The 19,403-nt window shown below is 35.3% G+C and overlaps 2 protein-coding genes across 3 annotated transcripts in view; both read left to right on the top strand.

Moving 5' to 3' along the window:
- Nucleotides 1–17,611, top strand: part of LOC130053012 (serine/threonine-protein kinase rio2-like) — a 28,223-nt gene extending 10,612 nt beyond the window's left edge. The window contains exons 2-5 of one of the 2 annotated variants that reach the window (XM_056159439.1): nt 5,312–5,399; nt 5,539–5,662; nt 6,700–7,179; nt 14,812–17,611. In XM_056159439.1, coding sequence (XP_056015414.1) covers nt 5,361–5,399; nt 5,539–5,662; nt 6,700–7,179; nt 14,812–14,816 — 648 coding nt within the window. In that variant the 5' untranslated portion in view covers nt 5,312–5,360 and the 3' untranslated portion in view covers nt 14,817–17,611. Of the gene's footprint in view, nt 1–5,311; nt 5,400–5,538; nt 5,663–6,699; nt 8,740–14,811 lie in introns of those variants that run through there. The other variant, XM_056159438.1, reaches the window with a different exon arrangement.
- LOC125673047 (uncharacterized) overlaps nt 1–19,403 on the top strand; it is a 424,666-nt gene that overhangs the window by 334,627 nt on the left and 70,636 nt on the right. The gene's annotated exons all lie outside the window — the stretch shown is intronic.

Raw genomic sequence — 19,403 nt, 5'->3', positions numbered from 1 at the left:
TTGTAAATTCGTTTGTCATTTTAAATTAATTCTGAAGAGTGTTTTCATTTTGGTAGCTAGCCTATAAAACCCAATGTAGACGTTGAAAGAATTGCACAAAATGCATACTATTATCTCAGCAACTTAATCCTCCTATTCACCCTTCCACTCCGGTAACCTTTCAATATCCACGCCTGGACAATGTTAATTATATGTACATGTACATCGAATGTAATGTAATATTTATGTTGGTATTTGATTGGACTTTATTTTTGTTTTGTTTTTTCACGTGCGATCCAATATTTTGAAAACATCTTTATGTAAACCACCTTTAAATGTTTTAAATACCTCGACCTGTATTGAGTTACGTAGCATTAGAGTGAAGGTGGGGACTAGCTCCACACTTTATTTGACAGCGTTCTTTTTCCTCTATCATTACAGAGTTGGCAATTTTTAAAGTTCGATCTATAGGCTAGTTCCTTACCTTTTTTGAAAAGTAACAGTGGACTGTAGTGGAAATAAATGTATAATCAAATTAACCTAAGAATTGGAATAAAGTATCAACGCTCGTCTCCTTATCCCCAAAATGTAGGATTTAGAGCTTTGATTTCAATTTTACATTTTACGAGATAAGAAATACCCGACAATTGTAAAAAAAAAACACACACAAAAAAACCACACTTCTTCTCCGGCTGCCCCACCCCCACCACCTCTCTTTTGACCCATCCCAATAAAGAAAGAAACAAACCCAAGAAGGATGGATGGTTATGTCTATTTAATCGCATGCTTTCATCGTGCCTTTCTTTCCAGATGTCTGTTGTTTTGAAAGATGACTTCTAAAATTATTGGGTTTCAAATAAAATTGTTTTCACAACCTTAAAATTTGACGAAATTCTAGACAAGCTTTTACGATAGTCAATGTAAAGCTCCAGGTTGACATGTTAATGTTATTGTCCAATTATCGTGTAATCCGTGTACGTACAGCTTGGTGGCGTGGCGTCAATAGCACACACCGCTTGTGAAATGATATTATTTCTCTGTCTTCTAATTAAAGAATACCTCGCTATGCGAGATGTATAATACAGAGGTCATGACATTTTAAATTATAGTTATACCCGCACTTTCTAAAGAAAGTTCGAGTATATTGTTGTTACCCTGGTCCGTCCGTCCGTCCGTCCGTCTGTCTTTTTCCTCAAACTGCTCTTTTATTTCAAGTGGTAACCAAGTGATCTTTTGGAATATGATAGGTGGTGTACTGTTAGATATATGATAAGGTTTTAAAATATTCAATTTTACCCTGGGGGCAAAAACGGGGTCAAAAATGACGTTTCTTAAACAAAAACCTGGTTCCCAGAACTCCTCCTACATTTCATGCAGTAGCCCAATCATCTTTTGGAAGATGATTGGTTGGGTCCTGTAGATGTGCAATAAGGTTTTGGAATTTTCATTTTCAAATGGGGGTCGAAAATGATGTTTTTTAACACAACCCTGGTTCCCAGAACTCCTCTAACAATTTACACAGTAGCCTAATAATCTTTTGGAAAATGATTGCTGGTGTCCTGTAGATGTGCAATAAGGTTTTGGAATTTTCATTTTCACCCTAGGGATCAAGTAGGGGTCGAAAAATGACGATTTTGTACAAAGAAACCCTGGTTCCCAGAACTCCTCTTACAATTTACACAGTAGCCTAATAATCTTTTGGAAAATGATTGCTGATGTCCTGTAGATGTGCAATAAGGTTTTGGAATTTTCATTTCCACCCTAGGGATCAAATAGGGGTAGAAAAATGACAATTTTGTACAAAGAAACCCTGGTTCCCAGAACTTCTCTTACTATTTACACAGTAGCCTAATAATCTGCTGGTGTCCTGTAGATGCACAATAGGGTTTCGGAATTTTTATTTTTGCCCTGGGGGTCAAGTGGGGGTCGAAAAATGACGATTTTGTACAAAAAACCCTTGTTTCCAGAACTCTTCTTACATTTTACACAGTGGCCTAATAATCTTTTGGATGATGATTGCTGATGTCCTATAGATGTGCAATAAGGTTTTGGAATTTTCATTTTCACCCCTGGGGTCAAATGAGGGTTCAAAAATGACATTTTTGCATAAAAGAACACTCAGGTCCCCAGAACTCTTTTTACGTTTTAAGCAGTATCCTAATAATCTTTAGGAAATTGGTTGCTGATGTCCTGTAGATGTGCAATAAGGTTTTGGAATTTTATATCCGCACTTTCTAAAGAAAGTTCAGGTATATTGTTTTCATCCCGGTCTGTCCGGCCGTCCGTCCGTCCCAGTTGTTGTCACTAAAACTGTGTCCACATTTACAGCGCAATCCAAATTATATTCTAGGAGCTGAATGGCAAAGTCCTTTAGATGTGCAATAAGGTTTCAGGAGGGGGCAAATAGGGCCTGAAAAATGACATTTTCTAACATAAAGATTGTCACTTAAACTCTATCTACATCTGTACGAGCAGTCACATGATATTCTAGGAGCTGAATAGTATTGTTCTGTAGATGTGCAATAAGGTTGCGGAATTTTCATATTGGCCCCAGGGGGAAAATAAGGGCCGAAAAATGACGTTTTCTATCACAAAGCTTGTCACTTAAACTCCATTTACATCTTTAGGAATAGTCACATCATATTTAGGGAGCTGAATAGTAATGTCCTGTAGATGTGCAATAAGGTTTTAGAATGTTCATATTGGCTCCAGGGGGCAAATAGCGGCCGAAAAATGACGTTTTCTATCATAAAGCTCCATCTACATCTTTAGTAGTCACATGATATTCTAGGATTGTTGACCTTGAATGACCTTGTAAGTGTGTCTAGGTCAAAGGTCAAGATCAATTTCTCCTCCACAAGGTCTTAAATGGTTGACTTAAAAAATGAGGTCAAGGTCAAAAGTCAAGGTCACTCTTCAAGATGTGGGTCTCCATAAGGAACGCAATATTGAGTATGTACGTCATTCCAAAGGAAGTCTATATCCCCTTCCTTCACGGGATTCAGAATGATAGTTGTCTGCACCAAGTACTTGCGAGACACAGATATATGACCGACATTCTACGCATAACTTGTAGAAACAGTCTCCGTGGGAAACCTCTGTCAATGTCAAGGAGGACTGCATGGACCAACCAAGTGCCAATTTACATATCTGCCCAATGTTCAACATTAGGGCACTGGTACTGATCTTTAAGCAATACACAAAATTGACACTCTATACAAACTGATAATACCCCCCCCCCCCAAATTAAAACAAATAGACATACACAGAAAGAGTTACACATGTACATTTCACCTTCTGTAATATTGTAAACCAATAAATGAATAAAATATTATTCCAAAAACAAAAAAGGAAAAAATGATAAATAAAATAAAATAAATGAATATGAGATTGATCACTGTTCGTTATCTTCAACTTGCCTGATCAGGAATGATGCAATATCCTTTGTTCAGACTCTATACTCAGGAAACATTTTCTTTGTGCCTTTGCTCAGCCTCTTAAATCCAAGTGAACTCATTGAAATGACCTCCACGTCCACACATGTACACAAATCATCCAACAAGGAAATGCGCAGCTTCCCCTCCTGTCGTCCGTTTACTGCATCCTCAAAAATGAAAGTAGAAATCCCCGCCAACCAACTCTCTCACACGTCACTGTTTCGGATCCTATAAAAAAGTCACTTTATCAAAGTACAATGATCATCACCATGCATTCAAACACAAATAAACAACATTGATATCATTCAAACTCCGTTATTTCTTCTCTTTAAATCATCTAGTATTTAACCCTGGTCACATTACCTTCGTAAATATTTTGCTCACTAAAAAGTCATGCCAGGTCAAATGATCATAGATATATTTAGAGGGGGAGGGGAACAACATATGACGATAAGCTGATCATCAACTTTTATCACATTTGTTTGAGCATGTAAGTCACTAAAAATTAAACTTGTAAAATACACACTGAAGTAACTACAACGAATTGCAGAAAACCTGGATACCAATTAGGGTACCATTATATCTCTGTAATATGAGCTTGTGAAGTAGATCTTACAGAAACGGATACAGGAATGTTTGAAGTGGGGGGTCAGCACTTGACCTTTTAGATACTTATTACAACGTCCATCCGCTTCTTTGCTAGTTAAACATTATAGGATTCAGAGATATAAAGGGGGGGGGGGTGTTCCAGAAATCAAAATAAAAAAAAAAAATGAATTGATACAAATAGATATACGTGTATCATCCAGTGCTAGTTAATCTTTTATTTAACTTGTACATTAAAAATAATTGCCTACAAATATTAGCAGTATCATATATATATATTTTTTAAAACAACAAAGATGTCCCACAGAAAGGGGAGAGGTGCCAATCCCCGGATTCCCTTCTGGATTCGCCATTTGGACGGAGTGTATATTTAAAGGCAAATGCTTACGTGCGGGTATTACTGTCTCATGACAGCATTTAGTTATATATTATACCATTACATTTTTGTGGTCATAAAAATATAAAACATAAACCCCTGTCAAAAAGAACACTAAAACAAAAAGCTGCATAAAAGGCGTCAATCTATATTAAACACACCCGCAGTAACAGACATCTGTCCCGCAGAAACGCATGCAACTTCTTCAAACCTATATCATTGCCTTGTGCCGGCCCATAAATAGAACAGTTATCTAATATGGCGGATAAACAGATACATGCGGCAGACACGGGGAATTCTACTATATTAATTCATGTCAGCTTTAAGTATACCTATTTACGTTGGAGCTATTCTTACATGACAGAGGATTATGAGAATCTCTGTGTTTGGTTCATCATATATGAATGTTGGTCTCCAACTCGAACACGTGGGTTTCCTCCGGGTACCCTGGTTTCCACCTACCCAATGATCACATATCGCTAACATCCGTGCAAGTCGGTAAATAGCTGGTATATAGCTAATGTTCATTGCTGTTATGTCTGACTTTAAAACAAAATTATTATCATTAAGGTGCATGTACATGTATATGAAAATATCTCTGATACGAATTAATTTCCTGTTGATTTATTTCTAATGCAAACACAGTTCATTTAAACATTAAAATATTCGTTTTCGCTATCGTCTATTTCATATTTCTTTTAAATAAAGTGGTAACAAAAGGAAATGAAAACAACGAATGCTACAACTTACTAAAACTTAGAACAGCGTATGACATCTTAAATGATGATTTCCCGTTGAACTTCATTCGAGAATATTTCTCAGAACTTTTACTTCGTCATCATCTGACATACTGTACCACTTTATTCAAATCCAGGAGATGATGACTTATAACGCTTCACGTTTTAAATTTTAGAATGTGACCAACTTTCACAACTGTTGATAAGATATTGACGTCGTCAGTAATGGCAGACAGAAAGCGTCGTGATTCAGCTGTTGAGTCTGTGAGTAGTTTTTGATTGCAAGGATCTAGTTCATGTCCTTTGAATATCACAGTGATACATAAACTATATATATGTCACAATGTACATTCATTCCTCTCCTAAGGGGTAATATTTCTATTGATATTTTCTCTTTACCAAGGATCTCTTGCAAAAGCGTTTTAGAGCAGACTCCAACAGCAAAGACGATGGTGAGGGTGATGATGATGATGATGATGATGATGATGGTGAGGAGGAGGAGGAGGAAGAAGAAGACAATGTTACCAGTAAAGAAATTACTATTGTATATAATTTCGTCTCATTGACCATTAAATGCGGGTATTGGGATTTTTTCTCAAATATATAGAAAGAGCCGTAACTATATAGAAAGAGCCGTAACTATATAGAAAGAGCCGTAACTATATAGAAAGAGCCGTAACTATATGTTTTGGTGTTATAAACTATACCTCCATAGTTTGAAGCAGAAAATTAATAATTAATTCAATGAAAACTGACTCTAACTGACGTGACTGTATTGATTCTAATTGATTAAGATTTTTTGAGGCAACATACATGCAATATGGATACAAACGAGGTATTCATTTTATAGATTAATTAACGATGCATATGTAAGTATAACTACTGAACTGCTCTTACCAAACATATGTATTTAACGTGATTTGATATATTCGTTTTCACGTTAAAGAGAAATCTTGAATTCTCACATTTCCATTCCAAACATTGATCGATGATACAAGTGATTTATCTTTAGTAAGCTACACAACATTAGACATTATTTATTTCAGTAGAGTGATAGAAAGCATAATGAAATTCAGTTATTCTTTATTTAGGGGATTTGTGTTTTGCTAAGTATGTACATCTTAGAAATTCAACATATTTGTCGATCAGTTTATGTACAATTTTTGATTTTATGAAGTAAGTTCTGCCTAATCTTAAGATTATAATTCACTTTGATAATTTAATTGGTTGTATCATTGAATCTCCAAAAAGTTTCGTTGGTGATATATAAATATACATGTGTTTTCTATCAATATAAGCATTCCATTTTTTTCAAGGCATCTACTGTAAATATTACCAGGCGATCCTACTTCAGTTATTGACACGATATGTCGGGCTTTCTTTTTGGGATATAGATAAAGGATATTTCCATAAATGTTTGGAAAAAATACAAGCTTGTCGTGGGGTATTAATTCACTTTGGGAATTGAATCAGTTATGTTATTGTATCAAAATCCTCTCCTTGATGATATACAAATACATATATTCTCTATCAATATCAGTATACACATTTCATTTGTTTCCAGATATCTACTGTCAACTTTCTGAATATGACCAGGCGATCCTACTTCATGTGTTGACAGGAAATGACGTGATTTATTTTAGGAAGATAGATATAGGGAAATTCCATAAATATTTGGAAAAAAACAGAAGCTTGTGTGACATGGACAGCAGACCAGTAGAGGAGGATATCCGTTCTATTAAATCAATGACAGACAAAGGAGACGTGTTGAAGTGGGACGAGGAAAAAGTAGAGTTTTCTTCTCCTGAGGTCAGAGATAGGATTATTGAAGAGTTTGCAGGCATTGTCAGAACTGATGGTGAATATCTGATGTTGAGCAGGATTATTGAGAACAACTGGCGTGACCCTAAATCTGAAGGAATTAGAAAACGAATCATCCAGAACATTATGCAGCCTTTTGTCTGGAGAAAAGGACTTGACTTCATCGACTATGTCACAGAGGGTTGGTTTTTTCCTCATGGATGTAGCGTTATCACCGAAATACGTAAGTAAAATGTCAATCACTTTAACACTTTCTCTGACGTACCTGTGAATTTGACCAGTAATGTTTAAAAACAGGACCATGCAAAGGGAATACCTCTAAATCTTTGAAACTCTGGCATCTGAAATATATGATTCATACATCATACTTTTGGAATGTTTCTCTACTTTTGAACTGTGGGAAAATCAAGTAAGTAAATAGAGTTATTAAATTAAAAAAGATGAAGTGAAAGATGTGTCCATCTAAATATGACACAGCACTTTGAATCACATCATTCTCTCCATCGATATGAATTATTAAAACAATCCTTATGAATGCAATATTTTCATATTTTTGAAGAAGAAAAAAAAAACCCATGAGAACAAATTATAAGGGTATCAAAGGAGTAATGTTCTATTCAATGCAAGGGGTTAACGGTGATTTTCTGATTATTATTCATGAAGGAATGACGTTTATATAAACGGTGGATGCACGCAAGCCGTGAGAAAACAATTATTAGAAACATCGTGGGTGATGAGTATTTCGTTTACAGTATGCAATCATACTGAATCGAGAATTCCTGTTAAATATGACACTCAACCCCTGTCCATTGCTGGAAATGGTTCCATCTTTTGGGGTTTTCGCCTAATTGTCTTTAATCGGTGAATGTGTCCCACCAACAACCTGCAGGCCGCCCACACATTCACGTCGCAATGTTATACAGACATTTGGAACTACTATTTCGTCTCCGATTCCGTTGCGGTTTTGGTATTTAGTGTGACAAACGAAATCTTGTTTTTTGAGCAAACGTGGGCAACTTTTTTTAAAAATCAAACACACTGCATGTATCGGAAATAACAAGAAACATATTGACACAAGCTTCGAAGAACGATCGCAAATAATTTCTTTCATTTCACCGACCGTATAAGATATTAAATGAGAGCAATTATGAAATATGCTGATAAATTTGATCATACATGTATGTTATCACCTAAAAATTTGATCATTTTGTTACCTCGCCTTACCATCCAGGGCCATAATTTGAATAAATCTGAATCTGCACTACCTGATGATGGTTGCATATTAATGGGGCCAATCACGGTCATGATGGGATGAAACAATGCTTTAAACATTGTCTCCATTGTCAAAAACAAACAAAATACTGTTTTGTTAAGAATCATTAATAGTATTAAAATTAATTTTCATAAAGAACATGTTTCTATTTTTTTTTTTAAAGTTCGTTAAGTCACATATCAATCCCGCACGAACATAGCTAAAAGTTAAAAAGTTAAATAGGGGGTTGGATGGATAGGTAAAGTTGACGTCACATTTGTCTGAAACTTCTTATTTAGCAAGAAAATTAGTTATGCCTTCAATTCATGATTTATTTGTGTTCTTATTCGTTTCACTCAATCGAACATAAACCATTTATAAAATGAATACAAACAAGTTAAATAGGATGTTTAGCACTCTTACCTGTATGTGCAGTTTAATTGTTTCTAATAATTCGATGCACAATTACAAAGTATATACATTCTTTTTTATGCAATTATCTCAGAATGCTACAAATAAAGAATAACAAAATTAATATGATAAAACTAACAATTCAATGTATACATTACAATGGACGGGTGGATGAGACTTAACAGACTGCACGAGAAAGAGCCTTAGAATGACTTTACCTGTATGAAATACCTTACACGAGTTATAACAGCCCGTGTTATGATTATTAATGTCACCAAACTATATGACAATGCTAACGACCAATAGATGTAGGAAATAATCAATACGTACACGTGTTTGGGTATCTTCAATAATTACATATCCATCGGTTAAACACATCGTCGTTAGCAACATTTATCGAGTCCGGTATTACCTACCCTTTCCACCTTAAATATTGGAAGCTCACCGATTGGTTGATTAAGAAACAAAAATAATTACGAAGACGAAGATTTTTTTTTTCATCATCCATGCATGGCATTTGACATAGTGTAAACGGAGACAATAGGCGTGGCTTGATATGATGCAATTAAAGCTGTATGACCCGATATTTATGTATTATTTCTGTACATAATGACTTTAAAGCAGATTAATTACTTTACAAAATTATCAACTTTTCATTAATTACATGCTTGAAAACATCTCCATGTAAAAGAAAACAGTGAAAATATTATTTAGAAAGTAAATATAGTGTGGTACATAGATGCAAGGTGAAGATAACGAACAGTGATCAATCCCATAACTCCTACAAGCAATACAAAATAGATAGTTGGGCAAACACGGACCCCTGGACACACCAGAGGTGGGATCAGGTGCCTAGGAGGAGTAAGCATCCCCTGTTGACCGGTCACACCCGCCGCGAGCGCCATATCCTGATCAGGTAAACGGAGTAATCCGCAGTCAAAATCAGTGTGCCAAGAACGGCTTAACAATCGGTATGAAACACGTCAGACAGCATTTGACCCAATGCGAGGTTGTATTGACGAACTAGATCGTTATAACGACCATAGAATTTGCGAAATGCTCATCCGGAAAACCTCGGACATTTCAGCCAAAGTACGGTGTAAGGCCCGAGGTGTTCCGGGTAACGCATAAATTATACAGTGTTAGACGTCTATAAATAGCCCTACGCCCGACAAGGGAATTCCAACATGATGTATTAACTCAGACGCAACTGTCTAGTTTTAGGGCTGAAAGAGCGTAAACAACGAATTACTAAGATGCATTTGATATTTTTATTACTATTAAGCTTATGACACGGTGTTGTTGTAACAAACTACACAGCTTTACACAGATAAGAACACCGATGATATGTAAGTTTGAACTGGTAACGCGACTGTCACTTGTAATGACAGGGTGACGCGATTGTTTGTAAACACCGATTTAGAATTAAATATTTTTGTTAAAACAGGTGAAATAATGTATAATATGTCATACAGCCTCATAACTACATACGTGCGATGATTTAATAGCGTTTTACGAGATGGAAAAAAATGTAATTCGGATCATACAGCTTCAAACCTAGTATTTGCGCCACTATCTATCGCTACTAGAAAAAAAAATATCGGCTAATAAATCGATGCTCCATGTAAAAACAACAATCTTTGTATGAAATAATAAATTGAAGAGAAAAGTACGTCTTCTATGACGCGAAGTGTGTCTCCGTTACTACGTGCCTAACGATTGATTGATAATAAGGGAGGGTGAAGATAACGAACAGTGATCAATTTCAATCATACTTCCGCAAGCAATGCTAAATAGATAGTTAGGCAAACACGGACCCCTGTATACACCAGAGAAGGGATCAGGTGCCTAAGAGGAGTAAGCATCCCCTGTCAACCGATCGCACCCGCCGTAAGCCCCATATCCTGACGAGTGATAATTTACGGTATTATTACGGCATCATTGCAGGGTGGTCGGTTGTTAAACGGAATGAATCGAGAATATCTACCAAGCTGAGTAAATATCCACGTACGGTAGAAGAAATTCACATTATACAAATTTTGAGATTGATAACATAGATCACTATCTTCACCTTTTCATTGTGCTTTGATTTGCTTTTAAGTCGCGTTCCGCTACTAAACATTAGAGAATCATGGTTTTTGGTACTAGGATATTCGCTTGCAATATTTTGGTCCTTACAGAGAATTGCTTTTAAGTCGTGTTCTGTTACTAAACATTAGAGAATCATGTTTTTTGGTACTAGGATATTCGCTTGCAGTAGTCAAAAAGGATAATTGAATCGGGGAGAATCTTTTTTTATCAGACATGAATCGGTTTTAGTCTTCATTAATTTGTAAACATCAGTTGCTCAATTAATGCATAATTTACGAAATTTCTTTTTCTGAAGAGTTCGAAATGTTCCGATATTCCGTAGTTTATTTTCGAAACTCTTACAACGTCCTATGATCATGAATAATTAGAAACGGTGCTTGGAGAGAGGAAATTTGCTTAACTGTTTTTCATCTGATTGGGTTAAATAACATAATTAAAATAAAGTGTATTACTCAAAGCTTGTTAAAAATCATATGTTTGTTTTATTTTATTTAGAAATGTAAAAGCTTTAAAGACAGTTTGTGCGAACAAAGTTTGATAGACATACATAGAGGTCACGCTGATTGTAATCTTTTTTTATCAAATGAATATACTGCGTGTAATTATAAAAGCTTAGTAATTGTTAACGTCATATCATATTTTCCATCATATATCCGTTATTGTTGCTATAATAGAGAATAATTATACCGTATTTGATGATGTGTCATGAAATGTACGCTTTGCTTTGTTTACTGTATTGCATGTACATGTACATGTCAATTTGCATCAAATGCGTTTTCCTGGAGGTCAATGGAGATCACAAGCAAATACGATGCAGATTGGAAATTGAACTCAAGCGGTAGCTGAATGGTATCTGAGAGCATTCGCTTCGTAACCGGGAGTCTTATCTTCACCAACAATTTTCGCATAATACATTTCTCAGCCTGAAGTATCCCGATCAACAAAGCTAACCCTTTCTGATCTAACGCTAAGGATTTGCGTAGTATAATTTCATTTAATTACTTTCAGAGAAATTTGAGTTTGTTTTATTTTTTTATCCATAATTTTTTTATTGAAATGTTTGTAATTTGTAACTTTGCTCTTTCGTATTCACGGTTGTTTTTATTTAAACTCGGAACGTTTGTAAGATAATTTACTTTGTATAACCATTATATTTCTAACTGAAGTATACATGTGTCAATTTCACTTTCATTTCCATAAATGATTCAACTACGATGACTAACAAATTACCAGATACCTAACGTACTTCTTATCAATATACAGATACGTTCGCAATATATTGCCCGATTCAGTTGTTACGGGATCCGATGGGAGCTTAATCGTTTTTCAACCTGACGAAACAAGTACCCCGAAGAAGAATTATGTTGACCACCAAGTAGTGTGTTCTGGTTTGAGGAAGGCGGATAATTTTACCAATCTTGCAACCTTACCAAGTGACACAATCCCTCTAAAACATTCCTGGAGCACCCTTTATAAAACATACCAGAGTTAAGACTAGCATCGGAATATCGTTTATTATTTAGAATTTTGCAGTGCAAGTAACCTTTGTCAAGAAGATGATGAACAGCTATTCTCGGAAGAGCTTTAAAGTCACCCCCTCTATTTAAACACTACTCGTTTCTGCAAAATGTTTTTCATCCTCATTTTCATCAGTTTTTGATATTTTTTCTTCGATTCTATTTCACATCTTGAGGCATTTTATGTTCAAAAGTGTTATTAATGTTTTCTAATTAAGATGTTTGAAACTATATTTTTGACGCATCTATATCAACTATTCGCTGACGCAATAGCTACTCCGAATTGTCGTTCCTTGCTCTCACATATACCTCTGTCAACGTCTGGAGGCTTTTACAACGTTATTGTAATAGTGGCACGTGTGCCCAAAAAAGTATGGCATCGAGTTCAGTTACAAAAAATATAAGTAAATAAATAAATATTGAACAGATGTCAAGTCTTTTTGTGACAAAAGAAGCATTGATTTGGGTTGAAACGTGGATATTAGGTCGTTCTCTTGCACCAGGCCTATACATATATACATAAAAAATTCATAGTAATGGAGAAAAATACATATAGTTGCTTGTCCGACATTTTCCCGATATTTTATAAAGTAGCACTTAGTTTTATTAGCCGTAAAAGATGAATTTACATGTGGAATGACATTACGTAGTTTGAGACGTTGACATAGGACGGTAGATATATGCGAGTGTAAGGAACGATAACTCTGGGCAGAAATTAATTGTGATGTTTTAGTAAGGACTTTCGCGACGTTGCTGATCTCCTCAATATGAAGCGTTTTTATGATCTACAAAATAGATTTAGATTTTATATTGCAGTTATATTACAACAAAAATACATATATCGGTCTGGATAGTACATAACTTGAAATGTAAAAGCCCCGAATTAGATATCTGATTGTTCCAAAGATTAACACAAAATTAGCATATGAGGGCATACAATGAAACAACCACTTCAATGTTTTACTAATTTACCGAGTTATTTCTATATGCGTTACCCTAGCCATACATATTGATTAAGTTTCCTTTACCCTAGTCATAAATTTGCCTTACCTTAATCATGCTCGAATTTCAAAATCTCTGTATCGTTGTAATAGGCGCTGATCATGCAAATATTATGCAATATTTACCTTCTACTATAGACTATTACAACATTAACCACCACTTTTGCAATATATACTTCATATATTTGTATATTAGGCGTACAATAACAGAAGCGTACTTGTCTATCTCAATCTTGGAACAGGGTACCGTACTTTACCATAGTTCTTTTCTACACGGTGATACATAAGTTTCTCAATTCTATATAAAGAATATTTCCTGAAAACATGGCTTTTCTTAACATCCAGTATTTATCCCTGCCCTCTTTTAATGGTTTTTAGATCAACCATATGAATTAAAGATGTATAGTGCCTCTATCATATGATATCCGGCCCCTTGTGTGTGTTAAGATTCCGCCGTTCTTCGCCCTAATACCTGCCGATCCCAAACGCCCAGTGCGCATCACGAGAACTCACATCTTTTCTGTAGGTAGTGTAGGGAAAGACCACGTCCGTGTGGACATGTTCTCGTTACTCCCGACTCTCAGGAGCACAGGGACAACGGCCACGGCGGTCTCGAACGCACTCTTGCATTAAAATCGAATGTACATTTTTAATAAATATATTTCATTGGTACATTGAAATATAAGGCTTATGTCATGTTTCGTTTATTTGTTTTCTGTTTTAAAATATAGCAGAAATGCAGGGGCGCGTTTTGCAAACGAACTTACGACTTACGATCAACTTTACATACTGAAATTTTCCAGTTTATTGTAAGATCATTCGCTCCAAATGCAAACTATTTTCAGAAAAGTTTTACTTCATTCACGTAAAGTAATAACTGCATATTACAATTTAAGACTTGCGACTTTATCGTAAGTTGTTTTGTAAAACGGGTCCCAGAATACGAAATTCGATTACGGGAATTAATTGTTCAAATGAACATGCTATCATATTTCATTCTGTGATTATTAGTTATACGAATCTGAAACAACTTACATATTAGATACAGTCGATATCGAAACATGTTTATGATACATGTAACTACATTTATAGTCTACCCGATATTTCAAATAGAACTGCATTTTTATATCACTATGCTCATTACTTTCTAAAATCCGTGTTTCGCAAAACCAAGATCGTATTCATTGTGCTTTTGAAGATTGCGGAAGCTAAGAGGTTTGGATTCTAATGAAAATACTCATTTGTGTACATAATTCAATGACTGTAGAAGTTGGGGTGCATATAGTGTTAGCATTTTTATTTGCATCTTTGTCTAAACCTCTCTTCAACATTTTACTAACCATGCGCCATTCACAGCACCTTACACAGCACCTTTCACAGCTCCTTACACAGGGACGTGCTGTTTATACACCTGCACGTAATGACATGTACATCGATCTGTCAAGAAAGAATTAAAAGGGAACTTTAAGTCGTATGGTGCCAAAAAAAAATTGAGCATTCTGTGACAAAATCTACTAAATACTAAAATCATTGATTAATCAAATAGGTTGATTCAAATTGACATACTTTTTTTTTTACCTAAGCATAGATTCTGTCCACAGAAAGCGCTTGAGCTCGGAAGCTTCCGGGGACTTTGTACCCTGAACCTCCACTACGACTTTGATTTGGACTCACTGGGTGCCTTAAGGCTGCCCTCGGACACCCTGCCTTTTCGGCCTGCACATAATTTCGTTCTTCGTAGCTATAACCTTCTTTATAATAGACACATGTAAAATCGCAGGTGCCGATATGAAGACAGTAGTTTTTGTACGACTTTACACACAGCAGATACATTGTGAGAAATGTGGATTTTGTTGTACAGTTTCAGCATCGTCATCATATATCTTAGTAGTCATGTTGTAATTGTCAGTGTGTGTCATGAAAGTCAGTTCTACTCGAATTACATATTCTGCTGTCTTTTCTTGAAATTTCCTTTTAAAATAGTCTGTTTAGCGCTTATTTTCCTATTTTGATCTTTTGTAATCTACCCCCTACATACTATGGAATTGGGTCGCCTGATTTGAGTGTTCTACGCGTTTTCTTTTAGTATTTCGGTCAGCACATAAACACGATTTAAATATTTGAACATATCGATGTAAACAAACTCCTAACATCTATGCGATACTAATGTTTGGCCTCTAAACAAAACCTTAACGTATTTCAGAGAGTGAAGTGCAAAACTGGACCTTTGAAATGATGTTTATTTTAAAATGATTTAGTTCTTATTGTATCCTTGTCTCTGATTGGTCAAATTCCAATTGAGGAGCGCCGGTTATTTTTGTATAACCTGGTTTGGTATGGGGACACAGCCCCTTGATAGGATACCGCAAGTATTTCCCCCCTCTTTAAAGAACCAGAGCCACGAAGTACTAAAATTGGCCCTTTCGCCAAAATAACTGAGACTTTCACAGTGAATGCTCTAGGATTTATAGGTTATAGAACAATTTATTTTACAACTATATCTTTTCTAGTTTTCGTTTTACAGTCGTTTAAACTTTGTGTTGTTTTTCAACAGAAAAGCTATATAAAGTCATGGTGTTGACGTTATGAGAATCACAGTGTAATACACAAAAAATGGACGCATAGGTTAATATATATTTTTTGGGCTTATTCTGGTTGTAAATCACAATTGTTAAAATACTAGGAACTTGTATATTTTCTATCACGATGTTTAAATTTGTGATATATCCCCCTTCCCCACTACATAACACTTTACTATTTTTTCCCGCTATATTGGCTATAATTGAAAAATCGTGATCAAAAATTAAAATTCCTTTCAGTGAAAAGACCACAGCAAATAGTATTATTTTACCGTCTATCTCAAAGACGAGTTTATATTTTCAAGTTACATATATCTATTCGTATCAATTTCCATTAAAATTGATATTAACTGACGATAAAAAAAAAAAAAAAAAAAGAGAGACCACTGTATGATTTTGGTTAAACTTGAGTAATTATAGTAACTAATTAGAAAAATTGATTTTTTGAACATCCACCTCGTAAACTAAACTTTTAAAAATAAAACACGGTGGACCTTTAAAATTGTTGGCACCTCTGAAGTCATAATTTTCTGAGCGAGGTTGATCTTTAAGTCCACGGAGGATCTAAGTGCATACATGTATCTGACATCTGTGTCTCCTTTGTGCCACCGTGCACCTTCGTGTGATAAAAAAAGATAATAAATACTAAGCGAAATATTAGTGGGTGAAAATTAAAACGTATAAAACGGCGACTTGTATATATTCATACATTTAATGATATATATTATTGTAAATTTAAAATAGTAATTTAAAAAAAAATGTACCTTCACTGTCTATCTTTAAAGAATTATCATACTGATTTGATAACTTACTTAAATTGTTTACATGTTGGAGTTTGCTATTCGAAAGAATTCATCTTAATTACTCTTAACTTATGACGTTCGTTATGTGTTAATTTTTAACGTTTATATGTTTGAAGCAGATAAATTGTTTTTAAAACCCCCAGAAATAGAGTGGACAGTGTCGCTAAATGGATTTTAATTATCTCTAAATAGAAACCTCAACATGTTTGTAAATCGGGATTATTTCTTGTATATAGATATATCAAGATATTGATACATATCCGTATGCAGACTTCCCCGCAGACGTTCACACCTTTATGAAACGGTCAAATTCTCGACATCCCATACGTGTTAGTCGGTATATTGTTTCACAGCACGAGCAGCACGAGTTCACCAAATAAGAGACTTTTAGGATCATTTAACTTTAAAAATGAACAAACGTTTGATAGTTAGGCACGTAACATCGGTTTAAAAAAGAGAGGGGCAGTCCTAACTTGCGCCAGCCGAATAATTTAACACGGAAAAAAGGGAAATTAAATATATCAGAATGAAGTGGAATGGTTAATAATAAGAAAAATATTGTTCATTTTAAGATTTGATTAAACTTCCCGTACCTGTATACAATTGCAGATCTCTCTCTTTCTCTCTCTCTCTCTCTCTCTTTCTCTCTCTCTCTCTCTCTCTCTCTCTCTCTCTCTCTCTCTCTCTCTCTCTCTCTCTCTCTCTCTCTCTCTCTCTAAGTTATAGATTCAGTACAGTTGTATACCGTGTATGAATAGACGCAACTAAAATGCAAATCGTCAAATCATTTTGTCTGTATATTTTTTGTGTAAACTAGTTGCATTTGACACCGAGATTTCAAAACACCCTTACAGCTGACTTAGATGGGTCGATGTGGCGATCTATCCACTGCACACTTAAAGAAATTGAATTCGGGAGGGGGATTGGGACAGTTTGAGTTGCTGAAGACCACCACCCACCACCGCCACCACACACATATACACAATTTAAGGTTTTGAAGATTGGGCAATACGGAACTTTCGGGATGTGCCGGAACGACCGATTAGACTTGACGTTTATACACCGCGGTCACGTGATAGTAAGCAATTGTAGGGCAAAATTGATATCGTTACAACTGGTATTTCGCTAGCAGACGGTCCGTGAAGAGCTATGCACAGTCCCACAATGACAACCCAATTCACTGTTGGTGCTTAGTACCTTGGTGTAAATTAGATGGAAGGAAAAAGGCGCATTTAGACGCGAATCCTTGGATGGAGGGCTTGATGTTTTACCGATATCCTCAAGATATTCACTAGATTTGTTTTCCTCGCCAACTCACATAATTTAATCAAATGCATTTTCTTATAAATTGTTGTAGTGATTCCTTTCTTTGAAAAATAGCATTTTAATACAGTAATTTGATAGCAATTGAAGAATTCCATGCTTGTTTACTTAGTTGTTATTGTAATCCGGAAGTGACATGCCCTACAATTACGTTTGACGCGCGATAAAAGTCAGAGTGGATCCGTATCTCGAAAGTCCCGTATTTAAGCACAATTTCCTATTGCTATTGTAGGCTGGATTATTAAATTAAGATATATTTATTGGTAAGACACATATCCAGTTTATTAATTGGCAAAACATATAAAATATAGCATTCAGCCCGTCTGTCATAATTTAATTTTACTTGTATCACACAATTTGACTTGTTGAGCACGCTGAAAAAAATATTTGTTTATATTGGATAAATGTAACTTGGTATGGGGACACACCTCCTTGACAACCAAGAAGACACTACTTTTCCTTTTGTAATTTTACATTGGACAATGGAACACTGATGCGTTGATAGGCCTTCGAACTAGGCCTATGAAATAGAAAATCAACGAAATTAAACATGCCCAATAAATACTGTATTGTCTTACCCCCCCCCCCTCCTAAAAAACAACAACAACAAAACACAAAACGCAGTCTTTAAATTGTTTACAAATAAAGTTACATAAAAATAAAAGAAATAAAAAACTCTTGGCATGTACGACGATAGCATATGTGAACTTAAAAAAAAAACAACAACCGGTATATCGAGTATTTTGATATGGGGGTTACTTGATCCGCCTATCGAACCATAAAATGCGTCATGAATGTCTTACAACAGATGACGTCATGTCTCATCGATAACATGTGGATTACTATCTATGAATTGCTTACATAATTTACTGTGTCGGATTTAACTGGCGCAATGCTGCATGTTATGGTAAGTCATATGGTAGTTTAAATCTGTTATTTTGAATTCCCTTTTGCCTGACCAGGTCATGCTAATATTCAGCCCGAAACTTTGATGTACTGTAAATCAAAGAAGGACTCGCTACCAATGTACGTAAAGTTAGGTTAAATAAAACAGTTATTTCGAATGTTGACAGTCTAAAGCTGTGTAGTAACAATTTTGTAAAATAAATAAAGCAAAAATTATTCGATATGATATCAGTACCATACAAGAATACTTGCGTGAAGCCTGAATATTTTCCGATATATCCCCAAGTGACAGAAGACGTCATGTACATTTCAGTCACTAGGCCTAACAGTTTCGGTAACTCGTTTCGTTCAATGATAATGTTTATGATGATAATGTAAAACTACCAAAATTATACAGTTTTTAAGCAACGATGCAATGAAGATGCTTCGTGAACGACTTTAAAAGATGAGAACAACTAGGCATTGAAAATGAACATCTATAACCTAGTAAAAGGGCAAAAGAAGCGGCAACCGAAAACTATTATTAGATGAGGGAATTTCCCTTGCTTTAAAAATAAATACGGA

The sequence above is a fragment of the Ostrea edulis genome, chromosome 3 (genome assembly GCF_947568905.1).
Source record: "Ostrea edulis chromosome 3, xbOstEdul1.1, whole genome shotgun sequence".
NCBI lineage: Eukaryota > Metazoa > Mollusca > Bivalvia > Ostreida > Ostreidae > Ostrea > Ostrea edulis.
The sequence above is the reverse complement of the archived record's forward strand: the minus strand, read 5'-3'. Positions and strand labels throughout refer to the sequence as shown.